Consider the following 22,425-nt stretch of genomic DNA (forward strand, 5'->3'; position numbering starts at 1 on the left):
TAACTTGACGAGTTTATTAGAACAGACAGCAGTTATTCCGCAGCGAACAAAATATGGAAATATGATGTTAGACTTGTCCTTGTAGCTTAAAGAGCTCCACCTCTGGCTAAGTGCGCACGGAGTTGGCAGTTTCTGGACACACACACACACACACACACACACACACACACACACACACACACACACACACACACACACACACACACACACACACACAAACGTCCACGCGCACGCACGTATATTATGGAGTGCAACCTGCTGATTCCTGTTAGACTCTCACACAGCCCGTAGGAGCAGGGGACCGTCACTGAGAGCAGCTGAAGGACGCCTTTTGTTAGTGCGTAGCTTTGGAAAGTCACATATCTTGGAGAGTAAAAAATATCCACCTAAGTTAAAATGGCTTCTATCAGAGGAGTTTTTCTTGTTTTCCTGGTGGATGTCGCATCAAACGGTGTCTTTTGACCGACTTACCGGAGCGCTCAGAATAAAGTATCACATGTTGCACTTTATCCTGAAGCAGCAAAGCGCGCTACGGGAATCAGAAATGAGAGCAGGGCCGACACTATTATGTGCATTTTGCTTTAGGGAGTATTTCAAATGGCTTGATACACGACTCCTTTTCTGCTTCTGATCCGTGGTTCAGCACATAACAGCGCGCCCCGACGGACTTTGGTTACCATTACGCGCGTTTTGCATTCGGGATTTAGGCGACTGAAGCTCCAAGCCAGGCACACTTGGGACTCCGGAGAGCACAGCGGGACAACAACATGACCGGCTGCTGGCTTGCCTTGGTCGGATTGTGGTGGAGCGCTTATTACTGCACGATGACGGTCGCGGGGAGTAATTATTCACTGGATGGAAACAACGAGGTGCACCCTGGGTTCATCCACCGGCGGCTGCGGACGCACGAGAAGAGGGAGATGCAGAAGGAGATCCTGTCCATCCTGGGGCTGCCGCACAGACCGAGACCGCATTTGTCACACGGAAAGTACAACTCCGCTCCACTTTTTATGTTGGACTTATACAACACGATATCTAGCGAAGAGAAAAGCCAAGTGGAAGGGATGCTGGACCGATATCAGTCCATGCGAACGACCCAGAGCCCTCCTCTGGCAACGTATCAAGAAACTGCCTTTCTAAATGATGCAGATATGGTGATGAGCTTCATTAATTTAGGTGAGTTACTTGGAAATATTTTTATTTTGCTGTTCATTTTTCGTGCGTAATTGTGACTTATGTGAAGTGGTTTTAGTAGAGTTGACGAAAATGAGTCAGAAAATTTCAGTTTCTGAGACTGCGTTAAGGGTGAACAGGTATTGCAAGGAAGGATGCGGTAAAATGAAACAACCGGGATAGAAAGGACTATTAAATAACAAAGATTTATAGACATATTTCCATTTTCTATTTTGTCTGAACAAAAGAAACAACCCTGTTCCACATCGGACCTGTACACCTGAAGCTGCCCCGCTCCCATCGCTCAACAGAGGTCACTACGCAGAGCGGACGCACCATTACGCACACTATGGATCATGAACTACCCCATTGTGTGAACCACATTCAGGGCACATAAGTCACTAATCTCCTATGTGGTTCGAAAAACTGATGAGGTCTGTATTGTTTCGCAGTAATTTATTGTTACACGTCCCCTCTCCGGGTAGATTCGCTCTCCTCGCCTCATTTATGGAACCGAAATTCTGTGGTCAATCCTGCTGTGCAATCTGTGTCATGATTTATGCCGTTTGCGTGGAACATAAACCTAGTATCCTCAGCAAACCATCAACCACCACCGCTGGTATTTGTATATAAAGGGGTATTCCTGCCGTTGACCTCCAATGCAGCGAGTTGTGGTTTCTGTGCGTAAATTGCGTCGCATTGTTTGTGTTTCCCAAGCAGATTTGCCTCTAATTAGCTCCAGTGATGATAAAGAGGGACACTTTAATCATAACGAGTTTGGAACATAAAAGTTCAAAGCCTTTCCTTCCATTAGCAGCTCCAGTGTTTACTGGGAGACTCTAAACAGAGCGCCTAAAGATAAACAGAGACGCTGCCAGAGTCAGACGCTGGTGGATAAGAAGGTTTAAATCCAGATTGATTGTCAGTCTTCTTGGGAACTAAGGCTATTGTCATATTCTGACCATGAGAACAGTGGGAATGTATCACTGCTGAAGAATGCATTCTCATGCTTTTTTGTTTTTTTCTGACTTCAGCTTCTCCTGAAACAAGAGGTCCTTTAAATATTTGTACCCCTCACCTTTATAAACCATTTAACAGAGAAGAATTAGGTTGGAGCGGCTCAGTTAGAAAATGCCTCTCTCCTTATTGGTCCTCTGAGTATTGGTGTTGCAACATGTAGTGATGAAATCCAGATATTCAGACAGAAGGAGGCTGTCGTTTGGGGCTCAAATATCGAAGCCCCTCTGTTGGCTTCTGTGGGGGAGTGTGATGGTGGCGGCGGTGTTTGTGTGTCTGTGGTTTTGGTGCTCCTTTGCTGTATAAGTTTGGGTTTATACTCCTGTGTTGTTGCACATCTGGCTCTCCACTTTGATTAATCACGTCCTGTGCATCTTTTGACGATTCCCTCAGATTTCTGCGGTGACCAAGGGATTAGGTTGCCATCTCCTCCAGCTGTACACAGAGTCCTAACCGCCCTGGAGGAGGGATGGCTTCCTCCCTGAATGTGATTGTAATTAATGTTGGACAGGCCAAGGCTTTCCATCTGCTTTTCAAATAAGGCCTTGCACGACTACCGTGTGTCATCGCCATCCGATTAGTTTTTAATGTGTCTTTTTGCTCGATTGAAGCGATTTGTGTGGAGCCACTTATCGAGCTATAGAACAAAGGGGCCTGAAACACTTCTGGGTGGTCCTTCTTGTTTCAAAAGTAGCCCCAAAAATCTGGATATCATGTGTGGCCTGAGTGAAACTACAAATTAGAATTAAGATAAATGAAAGGAAGAAAAGGGAAGAATCCAAACAATCTGTCTGAAACCATTTGAAGAATATAGAGCTAGATCTTCTGACACAGGTCAGACTAAGCTCCTTATTTTACAAATAAAGACACTGAAAGACACTGAAACAAGATTGTCTGTCAAATCGAAAATGACAGAGACTCTGTTTACACTGAGGACCTGATTTAAAACTGTATTCACCTGCCTACATTTGTAAATCCTCCCTATGTGTAGATAGGCAAATGTCAAACTTCAAACTGACCCATAGCAAAAGAAACAATGGCAGTGATTTAAACTCGGGTTTAAACTGATGTCTTTCACAGCCAGCTGTGGCAGTAGCACAGATAGACAGGTCATTTTTGGCGGGTTTTCTCTAGGGGCACCGATAGATTTAAGAGCCCCTGCGTTACATCCAGTCTCAAATCCGCTCTCTGCAAACCATATACCTCTTCATCCCCCTCTGAATGATTCATGAAGACTTCTAGTTCAATTGTCCGTTCTCGTTTGCTTTCATCACTCGTTCAGAATGACCCGTTGGACAAAAAAAGTAGAAAAAAAATATAAGCAGAGCAAGTTGTGGAAAACTTCAAATTGCGGGAGCAGAAGCACATTTTCCAGCTCCTTTTTCATCTTCATTCCTAGAATAGCACGTTCATCACTGTTTGCCTTGCGGACGTACTGCTTTCCACTGAGGTCTAGTGAAGTGACACTGTGTGCTGTATGACTCATGCTGTGTGACTCCGTGCAGCTCCGAACATGTCCTAATGCACAGCAGGGTCCTCAGGTAATGGCACTGGTTACTGTTAATTTAGTTAGGGCCTGTTCACGCTTGTTGGATGCAGATTTTAACAGAACTTTGTTTGAAATCCAGCGATTCTTTAGTTTTGCTTTAAAGAAGAAACTATTATCATCTTGCCATACAAACATATTTGAAAAAATAGCTTGTACACTAAATCTTGCAATCTTGAAGTCCGTCTGAGAGTCGTTAACGAGAACTAGGGCTGGACCCGAATATCTGGTTCTGACGGTGGTATCCGGATATTAATTTGAGATCCGAATATTCGTGTGTGGTGTTCCCCCCCCCCGGTCGAACGTTACGAACCGAGCCGAAAATTCCGCTCCTTCCTCCGTTAGCTCACCGCTTCTGAACGCCCCCCCCCCGGCTGCTATTCGGGCCATTTCTTTTTTTTTTTTTTAAAGTTATTTTTTTGGCCTTTTTGGATAGGCACAGTGACAGAGAGAGACAAGAAACAGTGGAGAAGAGTCGGGGGAAGACATGCAGCAAAGGGCCGCGAGCGGGAATCGAACCCGGGCCAGCTGCATCGGGGACCAGCCCCTGTACGTGGGTCGCCCGCTCAACGCATTGAGCTATACGGGCGCCCCCTCGGGCCACTTCTTTAGACATATTAAGTGGAAAAATGATGACCTTCCCCTATCATTCCTGTCTCTGGTACCAAACCTCCTATAAATCCTATAAAAGGTAATATATTGTGGAGTAAGTGACTGATATTGCGAGGTTGAATCCCAGTAGAAAACAAATACAAGAAGTCAATGCTCACTCAATTAATGAGGGGTGACATATTGCTGTACAAATATCCAAAGCCACAGTGAGGGCTATAATAGCCAGCAGGGGAAAATTTGCTATTCCTATCAGGTTTGGTTTTTGTGGTTAAGCTGTTACCTTGTGGTTTTTGGTGAGTCAATGATGCACAGAAATGCTTCTGGTTTCATGGGTTGCAGAACAGGAACTCCAAATGTTGTTCCTGTGTCATCTGCATTTAACTCTGATGAGTTTACCGTACCAGAGCTCTGCCGTGCCAGCCAGCCAGACAGGTGTGGAGGCCTCGCTAAGCTTGGCTCGGATCTAGAGGGTAGCCAAAGGTCCTGTTGGTTGTTTGCTCTCCCATCCCTCTGTTTGTCTCCTGGGAGGTACCAGGGGAAATATCCCATAATAATCCAGGAAAATCCATTGAGGGTCTTTGGTGGATGTTTTATAGCACATTCACGTGCTGCTCGGATGGGAAGGATGGAGTTGGGAAGTCATTCTTCTGAGTTTTGGTGTGTTTACGTGCATGGGCTACAAATAATAACATAGAAGCTACAAAGATGAGAAGTTGTATTTTATTGTTCAGAGTATTTAAATAGCACATTGATGTATGTTTGTTGATGTTGATGCTACTCTACTGGACTTGTTACCAAAATTAATGCTATTGAATGACTTTTATATCTATTCCAACTTACTTTGTTTGCTATGAACAACTAAAATGAAATGTTAGCAGAAATAATTTGCAGTATCTGCACCATTCATTCAAAGTTTACATTTACTTTCAACAAGTTGTATACCAACCTACCACAGATTTTTTCCCCAAATTATTCTGACACTGCACAAACACACTATGACTTTTCCTATAATTTTTTAACACCTTTTCACATTCACTGGTGAGATTATTCCTGCCCTATCTACTCCTTGGACTGCTTTCTTTTCGAAGAACCAATTTACACTTGTTATCTCAAGAGTCTCATATCTGCAAAAACCCAGATAAGATTAATTTACATCTAGCCATAAATGTACTTCTTCGGCATTGGCCAGATCGCAAATCTGATTTATGCACTAACACTTGGGAGCAGTAAAAATTATATATGTGTCTTGGTGAGATTGATGCATTCACTCTTTTTCACCATCTGGATAACATGCATCTCAAACTACTTCCCAAAGTGGTTTGAAAATACCATTTTAATCTGTCTTGAATGCTTCTCAAATGCATTTACACTTACCTACTCAATCTCCCCAAGATGCAATAAATGGTAAAGCATAAATAGGAAGTTGGGTTTACTGTTCTAAATGCAAAACAAGGCCAAAATATGATCAATGTGAACCAGTTCCAACATTTTATACATACTCTTTAGAGACACCACACTCAAAAGTGAAAGCCAGAGAGAGGGGAGATGTAATATAGTTTGAAAATAGTTATACAAAGTTCTCGCATTTATATCTGGTCAGGGATCACATAAATACTTTATTTGTAGCACGAAGAACAGTGGCCAATTTCAGTGTGATTTCAAGGTTGATAATTTGCCACCATCACAGGGGATAGATGTTGTTAGTGGCTACTTTTCAACGCAGACTGCTTACTGTTGTAGCAAAACTTGGAAAAAAGTATACATTAGGTATGCATCCTGAAGAAACAGATGCATTTACACCTTGTATAACATCTGGCTGGAATGTGTCTCAGACCATCTCCCAAGGTGGTTTGAAAAAGTCAGACTTCATTCTGTCTCCAATGCCTCCTGGTTGCACTTAGACTTGGCTTCTTTCCAGTGTCTGGAAAGTGAAATTGCATGTCTTTTCCCTGTAGCTTAAATATTATTTTTTATTATTTTATGCTATTGTGCACTTGTCTGTCATCACTGCTACCCTCTTCCCTCTCTCCCTTCCATCTCTGCACACCCCATTGCATGGCTATAGCTGAGCTGTCACTAGCCCTCTTGCCTAAGTCAACAGCCAAGCTTTCTACCAACCTACCTCCCACACTTTAAAGGCAAACAAGGCAGAAAGCTTTAAGAAGTGGGTTTTGGGGAGATTAGCCGGGTCCAGACAGCCCTGGGCTTATTCAGAAATGAAGTGCCCTTATTAAATAGCTGTTTTCCTTGTCTTATGATGCCTGGCTGCATTTCTCAGCACCTAAGCCCAGGTAAGCCACTTCCTTTGCAGCAAAACGTGTCCCAAAGCCCCAGCATGATCAAATAATTAGTTGGCTTCGATCAAAGAGTCAATTGTTTGAAGCAGAAAGTAGCTTTGGAAAATTTTCACTAAATCGTCTTGAAACGCTTCCTGCAAAGCCTTAGAGACCAGAACAGAGGACCACCCGTCACTTCATCTCAACTTTGGGAATACCGTAAACAGTATTAGCCAAAAGTTAAGCAAGGAATTCAAGAAATGCTACAGCAGAATAAAGGATCTTTTCTGAGACATAAACTTGGCAGTTAAAACCTTCCTGCAATGGTGAGAAAAATTACATTAACAAACTACAGACCTCTGTGTTTGTTTTCATCTCTTTTAAGTATCAGATCTTTTACTGCCGCTACAAATTCACTTGAACTTGCAAAGATATCGAAGAATGGCCCAAGATATACAGATAATTGTACTTATTGAGTTTCAGTGTTTTAAAGTGCTTCCTTTTTCTCATGTTTGGATTGTATTGGTTGTCAAGCTCACTGGCAAACCACACAGCTGCCTCAAGAAACAAACAGGGTTGATGGGGGAAACATCTCTGGGTAACCAGATTATGTCTTTTCCAGTTGAGCTTTATGTCTGTCATAGAAGATGAGGTGTTGCAGAACAACTCTGTTGTACATCTTTAAAGAATGTATGGAGTTTTTGCTTTTCTGCTCTTGTGGGTGAGTGTGTTTCCTGACTGTGTTGTGGTCAGTAAAAGGAAGACTATTTTTTATGCCGGTGAATGGAGATGTGCAAACACAGAGTTGGTCAACCTCAAGGTCAGCAGAGAACAATTTATAAGAAAGCTTTTCATTTACACTTAAAGTCATCTCTGTCACACACATTGCTCTAATGCCCGCCATACACCCTCCTGCACCTCCTCGCCCACCCACCCTGATCATATCTCTGGCTCTCACGCCATAACTCTTCAACTTGACGAGATGGCAACAGAGATTGGGGCTAAGTACAGAGATTACACGTCTTGCCATGTTTTTTTTCTTTCTCTTTCTCTGCCTGCCTTCCTCCTCCCATCACTTCTCATGTCTTCGTTGGACATTCCAGTTCAGAGCGATAGCGTCGTGGGCTGGAGGAGTGTGATGAGATAAGGAGCTGAAGTGCAGCGCACTCCCTGCTGGTAACGATCTATCGAACGGAGTCGATAACCCTGGCGGAACATCTGATTAGGGCTCACTGCTCTCATTTATCACCTCTGGGTGCTGGCATCAGGAATTTGCTGTTTGCTCTGTCATACCTTGAGGAGGATAAGGGCAAACTTTAGCTCCTTCTTCACATCTGTTGTTTTCTCCACATCTGCCTGTATTTGTCACTTTTTTCTGTTTCACCATGTCTCATATAATTGTCATAAACTGTCATAAATTTGGTGTTATAGCCATTTGTCTTTTGTAGTCCTGCATGTTTCGTGATTGTTGTAACCCCTTGTTTTGGTACATGTGCTTCTGAGTGTGTGGGTTTGTTGTTAAAACAAGGAGAAGGAAAGAAGAAAGGGTGTGTGTGCATTTTTACTCCTCTCTCCTGCTAAAAGGGTTGTAAAACTGTCAGCCTTTGTCTTGTGTTTAAGTGTCTTTGAGGAGGCCACACAGAGGAATTCATTAACCAGGAATTAGTGTTTGTGCGTGTGTAACGCTGTGTTTGTATCACTCAGGTCTGTGAAATAAAGAGACAGAAACAGAGAGGCACAGATGAGAAAACAATGTTTCTCTTTGATTCATGCATTTCCCCTGATTTCTGAGTTTTTGACTACAAATCAAACCAAAACCACAAAATATGTTCTGTTGAAAGTAAAAAATGAACTACTGTCAGTGTCTGAGTTTAGGCGGATGTGATAAGACTTGGAGTGGCTGTAAGAACAAACTGCAGGATAATCTAACTGTAACCTACTTCCCAGTAATCATCATCTTTATGAGTTACATATAGTGGGAGGAAACGAATATGTGCCATAAAAATAAGTCTTTACGCCCTGGTGCTCTGGTTTAAGCTCAGGAATTGTAGCTTTATTGTAGAATGAAACCATGTCTTTACAACAAGCATTTCAGCTGCAGTTTTCAGCTGATCAGATACATTCGTATTACAAGGGCTGTCACAAGAGTGTTTTTCTATCGATTAGTCTCGTGTCTACTTTACCGATTTGTGAATTTATTGGAATTATTAATTTACCTCATACAAATTAAATAGATCATTTCATTTAAGTATAGTTTATAATTGAGTTTTGAGCTTTGTAATAGATTCAGCAGCTACAAGGATTAAAGATATTAAAAAGTACTCATTACTAATGGTAATGATTGTGTCTGTTCGGGTACTCACGCACTGTGCTAGTGCTGTTGTTGTATGTCATGGAAACTTTGCACATTGTACAAAACCACCTTTTTTCTTTTGTGATAATTTGAAGTACTCCCATTCTTTTGAAACTTTGGGTCTTTGGAAACAGTTACACCGAACTGAGCTGTACACTGCTTCAGCCGTCATTATCTAAAACAGTGGCGATAAGTCCACCCGTCCGTGACGCAGCGGCTATGCAGTGATGCTGAAGAAAAAAATATTAATCATTTATTTGTTAGAAATAAAACCTAAAAAGCTTGTGTCAATGCGTTTTCAGTATTGATGCCATTGATTATGCAAACTACGCCACGTGACAAACCCAAAATGTATTTTACACTTCAGGTCTGTTTTCTACAATCTTATGTGTGTATCTACAGTCATTGTGTTTTGGACTCTGAGCTCTTACGAAAACATTGCTGACTTAATATTGAGTTCTGAGTCTGTACACCACTTGTGCAGATAGGCATAAAGAACTTGAGAGGCTGATGGTAACATCCTGCTCATGCTGTGCCTTTTGTAGAGACACACTGTAATACCTTAAATCTGGACACTTAACATTTCCTTTTCTAACTCCAAGTATTTGCCTCTTATCCACACTTTTGACTACATATTGTTATTTTAGAAGTTTAGGAGGAATAATACTTATTAATAGTACTTTATTTACTTCAATTTTACTCAACCAGATACATTTTCCTTCCTCAAATGATTCTTTCACTGACATCGTTTGAATCTCCATGGTGACTACATGGCAATATATTTAGTGTTACACGACATACTACAGGACACAACTTTCTTGTTAACACTTGGCTGGTATGTCTTTGGAATTTCAGTGTTAAAAAAGGTTGTGAACCTGTGAACTGCTGAACTCCACCTCAGTGTGTCCTTGTGTGTTTTTTTGAAGGCTTTATAAACACATTTATGTGTACATATATGCCTTTGTTTTTACAAGCAATTTGTAGTTATTTTATTGTCAGGACAAGTAGAAATATGGTGGAATCCTTTCTTGCCATGCTGGTGGTTTGTCAGTCAGTTCTCCACCACTTTTGGTCCTAAACACCTATTGGAAGGATTGGTATGAAATTTCATGAAGACATTCATGGTCTGCAGAGGATGAATCCTACTGACTTTGTTGAGCCCCTGATTTTTCCTACAGCACCAGCAGAAGGCTTCGCATGCCTTGGTTTGGAGTATATTAGGTGTCTTCATAATGGCTATTTTCCGAGTGGAGCCAACAGAAATGTACATTTAGACCAGTCCGACATTTGTTAGAAAACATTCGACATTGAGCACAATTCAACAACAGGGTTAAAATTAACCTATAAGTATTACGTGCAGCTGATTAAGAAACACTCCAAACCATCAGTCACTTTCTTCAATAACTGAATCATAGTTTAAATGATACTGAAAAGTGCAGCACTTTGCATATGGCTAGTGCACATTATCTTTTAAAGCACCACTACAGTTTGAGGGTTTACATGCCAGTTTATTCAACACAGCCTGCATTTTTATTTTCTTAACCAAAAATCCTGCCAAGCTGCACTGGTTTTACGAGATGCCATATGTCCCAAGTTCCACTTTGCTGGTTTGCAACATTTGGACGTTAGTGTACATTAAAAACTGCATTTTGTGTTTTCTTGGGTTATCTTTGTCTTTCATTGACAAAGATAGAATGTTGTCTAAGACCTAGGCCAACATTCTGGAATGGTGTAAGATTCTAGAATGTTGGCCTGGAATTCTAGAATGTTGTTGGTTTGGATAATGTTTTCCTAGGCCAACACTCTTGAATGTTGCAAGATTCTAGAATGTCTTCATACATCACAATTCTAGAATGTTGTCCGAGGCCAAAACTCTACAGTGTTGTAAGATTTGAGAATGTCATCACACACCAAGATTCTAGAGTCTTGTAGGATTTTAGAATTGTGTCCAAGGCCAACATTCCAGAATATTGTAAGATTGTAGAATGTCATCATACACCAGGATTCTAGAATGTTGTAGAATTCTCAAATGTTGTAATTCAAGATTCTAGAATGTTTTAGGATTCAACAATGCTGTCATTGGCCTTTGCGATGGCTTTGTAAACCTTTCCACCGTTTTTCACATAGGACAAGTTGGGCTGAATAGTGTTTTTCTTTCAAAAAATAAAATCCTCATTTTAAAAAAATATTAGTAATTAGGTTAACAACTAGCAAGAGTAGCAAGATTTAATTAAGTTGAGTAATGGTACACTTCAGGTTCTCTTTAGGATGTAGTTTATTAACTTTCATATCCGCTGACTTCTCATTTTGTACTAGAATCAGATCAAATGTAAACCTATTTGTGTATTTCTTAGTTTTATAACAAAACTCCATCCATCCATCCATCCATCCATCCATCCATCCATCCATCCATCCATCCATCCATCCAACTTAGTAGGCTTCACACCTCTCTAACACCAGCTTGTCATCATTGTCACTGGGGACATGTTTGCGTTCAAACATTAGCATGTAGCTCTCAGATGTTTTCTTGTGTTGAACTGTAATTTACTTTTGTTGATGAATAACCAACCCATAACCGACTTGTTTATACTTAATGATTTACTCCATTTCCCAGAATACTTCTCAAGAACTTCCTGAATGTTATGAACCTGTCGCGTTGAGCGCGATGTTGATGAGAAAGCAAAGATAAGGCAACAAATCTTACTGCACCTGTGTTGAAATATATTGTCGTTGGACATTTATTTTTACAACTTAGAAAAATAGACTCCTTCAGTACACAATGGACAAGGAAATGTAAAGTAAATCAACAACAGCTATTTATTTAACAGTGGTAAGTGTGTTTGGGTGGAGTTTTCCTTCAAGGTTAGGGTCAAGGGTGAGGGGATGAATGTAGTCAATCAATCATGCCAGTTCTCACCACACAAATACAGACATGTGAGTCTGCTTGTGTGTCAACACTGATAATTGGAGTGTATTTGACAAGCAGGACCCCCATTTTATTATACAAGAAGTCTCCATCACACAGTGGTGTCACAGAGAAAGCTGCATCCCTTGGCCCCTCACATGTTCCCAGGCTGGTCGTCTCTCTAAAGAGGACATGCCTGAAACAACAACTATGGGTCCGCAGTGAGAAAAGGGCCCCATGTGAGCGCAAACGCTCCTGACCCTCCCGAGCAAGTAGCCTCCCTTTCTGCCGCGGTGCCGCTGACAAATTTACGAGCCCTAGGCTGACCCACGGGCTGACTTTCCAAACATGGTACTGACAGGAAAACAGTCGGAGACGGGAGGGATGGAGGGAGGCAGGGAGGAAGAGTGAGATGAGAGAAAGAGTACAAAGGAGGAAGAGAAGCGAGACGTGTATGCTGTTTTTATCAGGGAATAATGTGTACATCATTTTAAAGTCTAATCTACATCTTGTAACCTGAGGCTTCATTAGAGAAAGAGAAATAAGTAAATACAAAGAGGAGAGAGCGTTAGGAGATAATACAACTGTAAAAACAGTCTGGTGAGAAAGAAACAGGCCGAAGAAAGATGGTTCTATTCATATCTCAGCGGGTACAACAGTACACGAGCATGTGAAGATGTCAGAGGTTTGACTCCCAGTTGAGGCCACCGATAACAAAAATGTATCCACTCCCAGTGCCGTGAGGCAGTTGGGATTAAAGGATCTTATCACTGAGGATGTGCAGGGGAAACTCTGCCCACTCCTTCCTCCTGTACGGACACTTTCCACACCTCCAAGCAGCCAGTCTCCTGGATACCTTATCTGACTGACCGTTTGAAAGTAAAGTATGAATCCTTTTCCAAGAAGAAACCCCCCCATTTATTCATTTTTATACAGTATAATTAGTATGGTCAGAATAGTTCTATACACACTCGCACTGCATAAACTGATCGGCGGGTTTTGTATACATGCTTACAGGAATGAGATATTCATCTGTTTAACAGAAAGTTACGTTTCTTCATTCAGTTTGTGAAACAAATTAGTGCTTAGTCTTTTTCAATATTAACTTTTTGCTCTCTTCCTGTATCTGCTATGTTATCTCCATATAGAAAGAATAACTGATGGATAGACTGAGGTCCAGGATTTTTTTAGTACATTTCAGTGAAAATCTGAATGAGAACTTTCAGCTCAGCCCTGCTTCCTAAAAACTGTATTTCTTTGCAGCTACACTGCATTCTCAATTAAGTTTTGAGGGAAATGTATTTTCTGTCACAAATACATTTCTAATAAATATGTTTGTACAGTTTATTTTATTGCTTTACTGTTGCTCCTTCTAAGTCAACCAATTATGTATAAGATGGGGCTGGAAAAGCTTTAAACGTGTTGTAAAATGGTCATTTTTTAACCCAAACTATGATATTTTCCCAAATGTCATATCTAAAGTCCCACAAGGGCCATGAAACCCAAGCCTCCTGGGTTAAAGTCCTGCTGTAGACTCTTGCCCAAGTATTTCCCACAACTTACCTTTTGGGGAAAAAAAACATTCTTCTGTCAAAACATAAATAAAAAAGCAGTTGAATTGTATCCATGTGTAATTTCTGCAAGATGGGGTTGTTCAGCTCATTAAATAGCGTAATTGTTGTGTTTATGTAACAGATTGAAGCTAGATCACGCTGCATTCCTAAGATAAATGAAAAGGACAACTGTGAGAGAGTTGACTGTCTTTCAGATAGTCAAAGTTGCCATCTTAAAGGATAATTCCTCTTTATTACAAGGTGTGTCTACTTTGAAGTTTTATATGTGAAAATTCTGCTGCCTTTTCAAATTAAAGGTAAAGTCGGTGACTCAATTCAAACGCAGTTTTTGTCAAACTGAGCAAATATCTCCTCATTCTGGACACTGTATGATAAAACATGTTTACTGAAAATGTATTAGACACTAATTATATGTGAGATAACTCATAAAAGATAACTGCAGTTTAAACTGGCAAAACTTTACTCATAACACTCATTAAAAAATTATTATTTGGTGCACAGGATCTTGAAAAGTGACTCTGCACAACTGTTTAATTTCCTCTAAAGTGTTTTAAACGTAATGACGTGCTGCATTTTTTATCTGGAACTGTTAGTCTGCACATCTGCAGACTGTTATGAACTCCCACAATGAAACGTTAAAACTGATCAGTAAATCATTGCTCATTTAGTCTGACAAATGTTTGCAGAATTCATTTAGCAGCCCTAAACACACACTAATATTGTTGGCTGTCTTACTTTGCAATAAGATTTTCTTCTGTGCTAATGTATCCACCACCTTTCAGTACTTTGCACAATATAAAAGTTTGACCTTGAGCAGATCTCTTGAGCTAAAGCGAGAAGATTTACTCTTGAGATGTTATATTTTCCACTCAACGCTTTAATGATTTGTTCAGAAGCATTCATAACCATATTAACCTCATGTTTATGTCACTGCATTTAGTTAATTGTGTTTTATGGAGTCGTTCCCACTTGGTCTGACCATTCTGCTGAAATCACTCAATGTCAATTTGAAAGGTACTTAAGATGTGCATTTCTAGCTTTCAGTGAGAAGTCAAGTAACTTGCATAAAGCCAAAATTTTCTACACTTTCATTTCACCAATAATGTGCTGACATCATGGACAGATGTGTTATTAGAAACGATTATTTTTCTCCTGATTTTCCTCAAGGCTCACCTGCTTTTTTAATATCCAGGTATCTAGTTACCGTCGGTGTTTTTGGAGCTGTGCCTGTGTGTAAAACAAGCAGTAGGTTTTACATGTAAGTCAGCCCAGGGGGAAGATTATAGCCGGCCCAGACTGATTTATCAGTGGATCATATGCTCTGACTCTAAGCCGCTGAAATGCGTTGTGGTCACCGCGGACTTTCCAAAGGGGATCACACTGAGGTTCGACTGTCTTCATGACAGAGAGAGTGGAAGGCAGATGGAGCGGTGAGGATAGGGAGATATAATGGAAGAGGGGGAAGAAAAGATGTGTGGAGAGGAAGGTAGGTGTTCGTAGAGGGAGAGGGGAAACAGTGAGCTTTCCTTCTACCTTGCGGCTGTGGAATGCAAAGCCACCAATATTTTGACTTCTCCTTTGGAAACAGCTGTGTTTCCCTTTTTCAAAGATATTTTTTTCCTTATTTATCGGATCCCTCAGGAGAGATCCATCTCTCAGTCCTGACACTGGCTTCCTCCTCTAAATATGGGACCAGACCGGCATAAGCCCGGCACACACACATGTACATGCTCACACACATGCACACCTGCTGCCCAAAAGCAGACTTCAACAGCAGATCACTTTAGCAGGCCTTTTTCTGCCTGTCCTGCTGCACTTTCATGGAGCCACAGACAAATAAAGACACACACAGAAGAGCAGTGATACAATTTACCCATCAACGAACCTGAAAATAATGAATACGAAGACTACACACAGTAGTATACCTAAAAAGACAACCAAATAAACAGACACAGGGCTGTGTGATCAGTCCTCAGATGGTTTCCCACAAACCGTGACAAGCCAGTAAAAGGGGATTCTCGACGACCATCATCCCCGTATTGACATAAATAAAATGAGGCCTGGTAAAAAGTCAAACCCACAGGAATATTTTGTCTTTGCTGAAAATGGGTCCATCAAAAACCGCGAGAGTGCATCTCTGTTTACGGAATATTCACTTAGCGCTCAATAGTGGACGACTTTCTAAAGCATTTCTGAGAGGACCTTTGGTCACAACCAAGAGGAAGGTAGTAAGTAGCCATCATCAGTCATATAAATCACTGAGGAAATGGAGCCAAACATCAATGGATGGAGATTCACGCAGGAGGAAGGAAGAAGATCAGAGATTTATTTTTTTTTTTCCAAATGATCAGACACCCCGTTTGCGAGGGTCACCGAATCTCCCAATAAATATTGACTGTAATTGTACCTTAGAAACTATTATGGGTCCACTTGTTGCCCGGCATTCTTGGATTTCATTTTGTGACCAAGCAACAGCCAAAAATATCTTTATTTTCAAAAATCGCTGATAGATTTGTAGCAGTCTTTCGGGCGCTCAGACAAACCTTCATCTCCAGGCCACCCCAATGTTTTCCCCTGTATCTCATGGCAACGAAAGGACAGCAAATTCTGACAATATGACCAACTCTAAACAGTGGATCTTTTCTTGTGTAGTGTATTGCAAGATTAATCACTCTGGTTGGGGATTGTTGTTGTTAGTCGGATACGTTAGACGGCAAAGTGTTTTGTGTCACCGGTTTTGTTTATGAGTACAGTGTTTGGTTGAGTTTATTTTCTTGTTCGTGTCGAAAGGAAACGACCAGTAGTTTTTCTGCCAAATCGGCCCCCAAAGAGAACAAGATGTTGGCGAGCGAGCGAAATGGACTCATAAACCAAACCCCAGAAGAAATCTTGTGCTTTTAATCAAAGACAAGCAACGTGAGTCGATTCTTTTATCAGTTTTTCTACATCAAGTACATCTACCAAGCTGTGACCAAAATGGAAGGACAGGATCCCTATTTTTGGATGTTGCAGAAGTGCAGATATGAAGTGGCTTTTTATTGAGCTTGGATTTGTCCCATCTATGTGTAGCTCTCCGTCCACCACTGAGGATTCGAAAAGGCATCTGGCTCTTCCATCCACAGCACCCAGTCTTGTGTGAAGACCGCTGATCTGAGTTGAAGTGAAGTGTAGGCCACCATTAGTCGGACCAGAGGCTGTTGTGACAGCTGCTGTACTGTAGAATTACATTTTTATTAACATCTCATAAAGTGGGAAAAAAAAGGATTGGTTCATTTCTGTCCTGATTTCATGGAATATCCTTATAAATGGGAAAAAGATGTTGCAGCGTCTTTTGTTGACAGCTCATTGGCTCAAATTGGTGTCCAATGAAACGAACACTTGTTTTTACAGGGACTTTATGGGAAATGGCCATTAATATCAATGAGTATTTGTCTGTGGCCATTTAGAGCTGTGTCAAACAGACACAAATGCTGTGCAAAAATTATTGGTGTAAAGGTCAAATATGTGCATGAACTCAAGAGGCTTCTTCTGTACACACACACTTCGGGCTTGTTAATCCTGTGAGGTCCCTTATCTCAACTTCAAACTCGGGTCTCATCAAGTTTGCAAACTGCAACTTTAGCACAACACAAACCATATTTCCAGTTCGAGGATTAGAATTCAAAAACCCTGTAGGACTTGCAAATTTATCTGGAATTTGCAAGCAATCTTTTATGAAGCGGGACGCATCTGCGAACATTTGTAAGAAATGCTTGTAAAACTCTTTGTGAACCAGGGAAACCTTAAACCTGAATGCTGAACCTCACCTCATACTCACAAATCTAGTGCTGCTTTTAATCTCCAATATGTTGTCTAAAAACAAATAATTTTCTAGTAAAAACTGGGCAAAGTAAGGTTAAAAGGTGTCAATTGCAAAAATGTAACCACTTGTGATTTTAGACGTTCCAACAATTATGTGCGATATTGGTTGGATATTTGGTGCTTTTTGCATTTCCATTGGAGTTTACAATGCAGGATGCTTCAGAAATGCAAGATGACTGTGGCTGAAAACAGCATCCAGAGTATCAGATCACCTAACTATAATCTTATTTTATTTTTTAAATAATTTACGTGGTACACTCCTAATTCTCCAAAAAGTACAATACCTTTTAGTACACCTTTTCATGCTTTACTGTGATTCAAACACCCAAAGGCCTGAGACCAGTGTTACACTTTTAAATATCCGTGTATGTGAGGGTACACTAGGATCCAAGTGATGTCAACTTCTACCCCAGTCCATGAGAGTAAAACCAGACGCATCTACACGCTGCCCAAAATTTGCTTGCCGACAAGATCAGTCGTATGCATCCTTAGCGGTCGTGTGCGTGCACAAAATATGTAGCCACTGACATGCTGCACATGGACAGACCATGTCCTCAAAGCATACTAGAAAACAGTGTAATATAAAACAACTATGAGGCTGTGGTCTCTGCAGCTGTCTGCATCAGCAAGGGAGTTTAATCGAGGTTTAACCGTAACCCTATCAGGGCTTGAATTCTGTTGCATGCACTTTGCAAATAGTGTTATTACAGATGTGATAATAAATGGTGTTGTAATAATTTTAAATGCAGTCTTTTGACAGATTCACTTCACTAATTACGATCCGCAGAGTTGCAGAAGTGGAAGTAAAATTTAGTTCCATCAACATCTTGCCACAATGTACAGACGGCAATAGAGGTAAAAGTCAAATCTTTTACAATGACAGTAGGCTTAACTTCTTCATGCATTATGCATTATTCTATGCTACATTATGCAATAGTTGTTGTGTTACTTATCCTTAGTATTTGCCACTTTATGTCATGCTACTTTACCTAACCTCATGTTCGATTGCATTACTTTAAATTGTATTATCTTACTCAGTCTTATGTTAGTTTATAGTACCTGTTCTCATAGCGTTACCTTGTACTTGTACTTCATCTTACCTAAGGGGCCTAACAAGAACAGAACAACATGAACATTCTCATGCCCTTGTGGTTCAAATGCCCCCTGCATCTGAGCTACTGGTTCCATGTTTTTAATCCTGAGTAATAGCGCTTGAAGAGATGGAATAAAATCTCCTATTGACACACAGGTATGACAAATCCTGCTACTTGCAGGCCATCTGGAGACTCAACAGAGAGCTAAGTCTGAGGCTGCTACCACTCAGCTGTCAGTACATTGATGGAAAATACTGATACTACACAGTGCAACAGCCATACCTCGGATATCTATCTGTTAGCAAAGCCCCAGCAGAGGAGCAATTACAGCAAATTATCCACCTACCCTCGAGGTTAGGCATACACTCACACACACAAAAACCCACACACATTGTGCGCCGGCTGAAAATCTCATGTGTATCCAGACTTCATTTTATCATCCCGTATGGAATGTAGTGCAGTGGTGATAGAGCTCGTAGTGGGAACCGAAATCAAATGCTCGACCTCTGTGGATACGTGTGAGTTTGTGTGTGTTTGTGTGTGTCCTGGGACGGTACGCCTGACATTATGTGTCATGGTTTTGGATGGGTCTTTAGAAAAACCCAAATGGTTTTTCAGGGATTATATGGAAGATGATGGCTGTAGAAAAATGTGATTATATGGTTCAAATGGAGCCTTTGTTCCTGGGGATACCTGTCCAGTGAGGTCATTATGTAGTGTAACCTGTGGGAGGTAATGAAAGAAGTGCAGCCTGGATATTCAGGCCACATATGAATGTGTGTGTGTGTCTGTGTGTGTGCAATCTGAATTGTTAGGCTCTCAGGAAGTGCTGTATTAGTTTTTACTGTTTGCACTTCTTGTGGACTGATTTAAGACCGAAACATTTGGGGAAAATATTTAATTGTGATTTTTCAGGCAGATGTTGCAGTTGGATTTATATTATAAGTTGAGCTTCAGTCGGTATTCACTGTGTAATACATCAAAGAGAGACTTTCGCACAAGGAGGACGGTATGAATTTGTAAAACCACTGACAGAAGAGTTAGACGCATAGCAAAACATATATCCTAAAATGCAAGTATTGCGATTTGCTAATTGTATCAATTTGATTGTTCAGCCGTAGCCTGAATATAATACCATTTTTAATGTTAGGGCTATGTTTGGTATTAAACCTGCATCTTCATTTTGCGTTCCACTTCTCAAATCTGAATTACAAAAGGCTTTAAGGTTGAAATGTAAATGTCCATTGAGATGAAGGCAGGGTATCATTGTGACATGAGGTTTGAGGAGGGATTCATATGCAGCCAGTACGACATTAACAGCACATTAAACTATAATTTATAGGTGAGATATTTGCTGTGTCACCACCAACATTATGTTTTTACTTTAATCCAATAATTAGCTAGTGGTCAAATAGCCTTTTTTGCTTTGGAAGGTTTTTCCTTTATTAGAGGAAAGGATATAATGCTGTCCTCAAATTCCTCACAACAGCATTCAAAGTGACGCACCATTTATGGTTGACTGCTGTTGACAACAGGTTTGTTGCTTGATTAAATAGCCGAGTGGAAGTGCAGTCAGACTCTCACAGCACTGCAGTTGCATTTTCGTATGTCCTATGAATTCTCCTCCATGTCTTTGTTTGACTTTCATGATATTTCTTTTTATTGAGATCATGGGAATATCTTTAGGAACATAGGATGTAACTTTTTTGACTATTCAAATACATATTATGTACGTGGAGAACAGTAATACAATGAATAAAATCAAAAATATTTTGTTTTCTCTGTCACAGACATAAAAAAAATACGTTAGAAATTGAATAGGTATGAAGTTTTACTTTCTTGAGCAACAGCTTCACTTTGTGGATGTTTTTATCAAGGAAATCATCCCAAACAGATATTTATGTATGAAACCAATTAAAAACACTTGCACATCACTGCTTTTATTTGAAATATTACTCTGGCCCACTGAGCACTGAACACATCTCTTGGCTGTTCTCGGCTGTCTGTCAGGAACACATAACAGCAATCAGTAAACAGTAATGTGCTAAAATCACTTTGCTGATTTGTGCTGGATGCACAGGCTGGAGCTGTTGGCTGTTGTTCTGTGTTTGCTAATGGGACTTGACAGTCTACAAATGGGCTGGTCTGACTGTCTCATATCCTCGCTATGGACGGATGCTGCTGCCTGGCCCTCAGCTCTCACACCGCTGACCTGTGCGACTGTGTGTGCACGTGTGGGTGGGAGTTTAAGTGTAAAGCCTTTCATCCTTGTTTTCTCATGTATCCCATAAGGTGATTTTTACATTTTCATGTGTACTCGTGTATATGTCAGTACCCATATGCATGTAATTACCTTGCTTGCATGTGTGGAAGCCCTTTTCAAGAAATGTCTAGGGGTGGGTGTGTGTTTGTGTGCCTACATGCACTGGACATAAACTCTCACTCTTGCCAGTGGCCCTTGGCTGGTCCTGCGGCGCTCAGTGTGTTGGCTTTGATGCAGGGTCAGGGGAGAAGATCAGAGCACAGGATGGGTCTCCAAAGACGCGCACGCATTCACATGCCCTCGCTCAAAGCCGATGACGACTCCCAGCGGACCTCCAGCCCCTTCATCCGTACCTCAACCCCAGGCGCTGCTCTGCCAGCTGCCGCACTACAAAGAGGCAAAAACAACTCAGCAGAAGGCAAAAGCAGCTCCCGGTGGCAGCCAAGCATAGTGGCAACACCTCGGGCCGCTCACTCTGCTGCAGAGTGAATGCAATGAAAACTGAAAAAGTCAAACAGCTGCCTCGCCGTTTTATCTCCACACTGCATCAATGCCAAAGGTTAAATAGTTTGACGCATAAAATCTGGTTTTAGCCTCTTAAGAAAGACTGGTGTTTACAGCATAAAGATTTCCATTTAATGAGATGTTTTCCTTTTAAATGAAATAGTGGTCATCGCTGAATAGTTGTGATTGTACCAAGTGCAACAGTTTCCCGAGAAAGTCAATCCAATGGGCCAAACCTTTAATTAGATGGAGAAATTAACGATAAATAGAAGACGTGGACATATCTGATCTGTCCTCAGAAACCATCAAGACGAAGAGAAAAACCAGACAGGGCTGTAATTACATAAACACAGATGGATTCTTCTCATGCCTTGGACATTCAGAACCTTTTTTTATTGGTTTAGCCATCCACAATGTCTTTAACAATGTTGACAAGTTCTTGGTGTGCAAATATTTAATTGAAGGGTGTTTGTGAAAGTGTCTACTTTTTAAAATCCTCATTTGTTTCCCTCATTCACTTTCATTCTGTCATTCTTTCAGTCACTGTGGTGCATTGCTGGTAATAGGAGTAATACATTACAGATTTAATTAGAAAGCCAAGGGTTTTATGAGGGTCTTTGGATCCGGTTTGGATCTGGCTCTGCGCTTAAAGCCCACATAAAGGTTAGTTATTGAGAAGATATTGGAATCGTGTTGTACTGGAGAGGAACTCTCGGCTTACACTGGCTTCTTGTTCTCTTGTTAGTTCAACAAGGGCAGTGGTTCCTGTCTGTAATAGGAATGCAATCATCCTATTTCTTCCATGAGACATTGAAAGGGAAAAAAAATAAGCACTCCCTGCTAGGACTGTACATCAGAGCAGTATGATTTTTAAATCATACTTTAGCTTTGTCATAAATCAGATGTCAGCATCTATTCTCTACTGCTGGGATGGAGACGAAGAGGCAGATTAACCTTTGGTTGTGTTATGAAATAGGCCTTTTTCTTTTTAGAAGTGTATGAATACAAAAAAATGACATTTCATGGCTTGTTATGACCAGCGGTTAAGGTCAGCTAACCTGGGAAATGAAGGAGAATTCAACAAACTATTAGTCTTTAAGTGGTACTTGTGGCTGCAGTCTGTCTGTTCAGCAAAAGTTACGTAGTCTCACTTGAAAACGTTATATGGCTAAAGTGAAATGAATTGCACGAGTGTTTAACATGTCTGCAACTGTAGGAGGGTGAAAAAAAATCCTCTTTAAATTGGC

At 40.8% G+C, this 22,425-nt stretch overlaps 1 protein-coding gene across 1 annotated transcript in view; it reads left to right on the top strand.

Moving 5' to 3' along the window:
• Nucleotides 1–211: 211 nt before the first annotated feature.
• bmp6 (bone morphogenetic protein 6) overlaps nucleotides 212–22,425 on the top strand; it is a 59,947-nt gene continuing 37,733 nt past the window's right edge. The window contains exon 1 of the mRNA XM_023299867.3: nucleotides 212–1,176. Within this exon, the coding sequence (XP_023155635.1) occupies nucleotides 768–1,176 (409 nt within the window). The 5' untranslated portion in view covers nucleotides 212–767. The remainder of the gene's footprint in view (nucleotides 1,177–22,425) is intronic.

Source organism: Amphiprion ocellaris, chromosome 22 (genome assembly GCF_022539595.1).
Source record: "Amphiprion ocellaris isolate individual 3 ecotype Okinawa chromosome 22, ASM2253959v1, whole genome shotgun sequence".
NCBI lineage: Eukaryota > Metazoa > Chordata > Actinopteri > Pomacentridae > Amphiprion > Amphiprion ocellaris.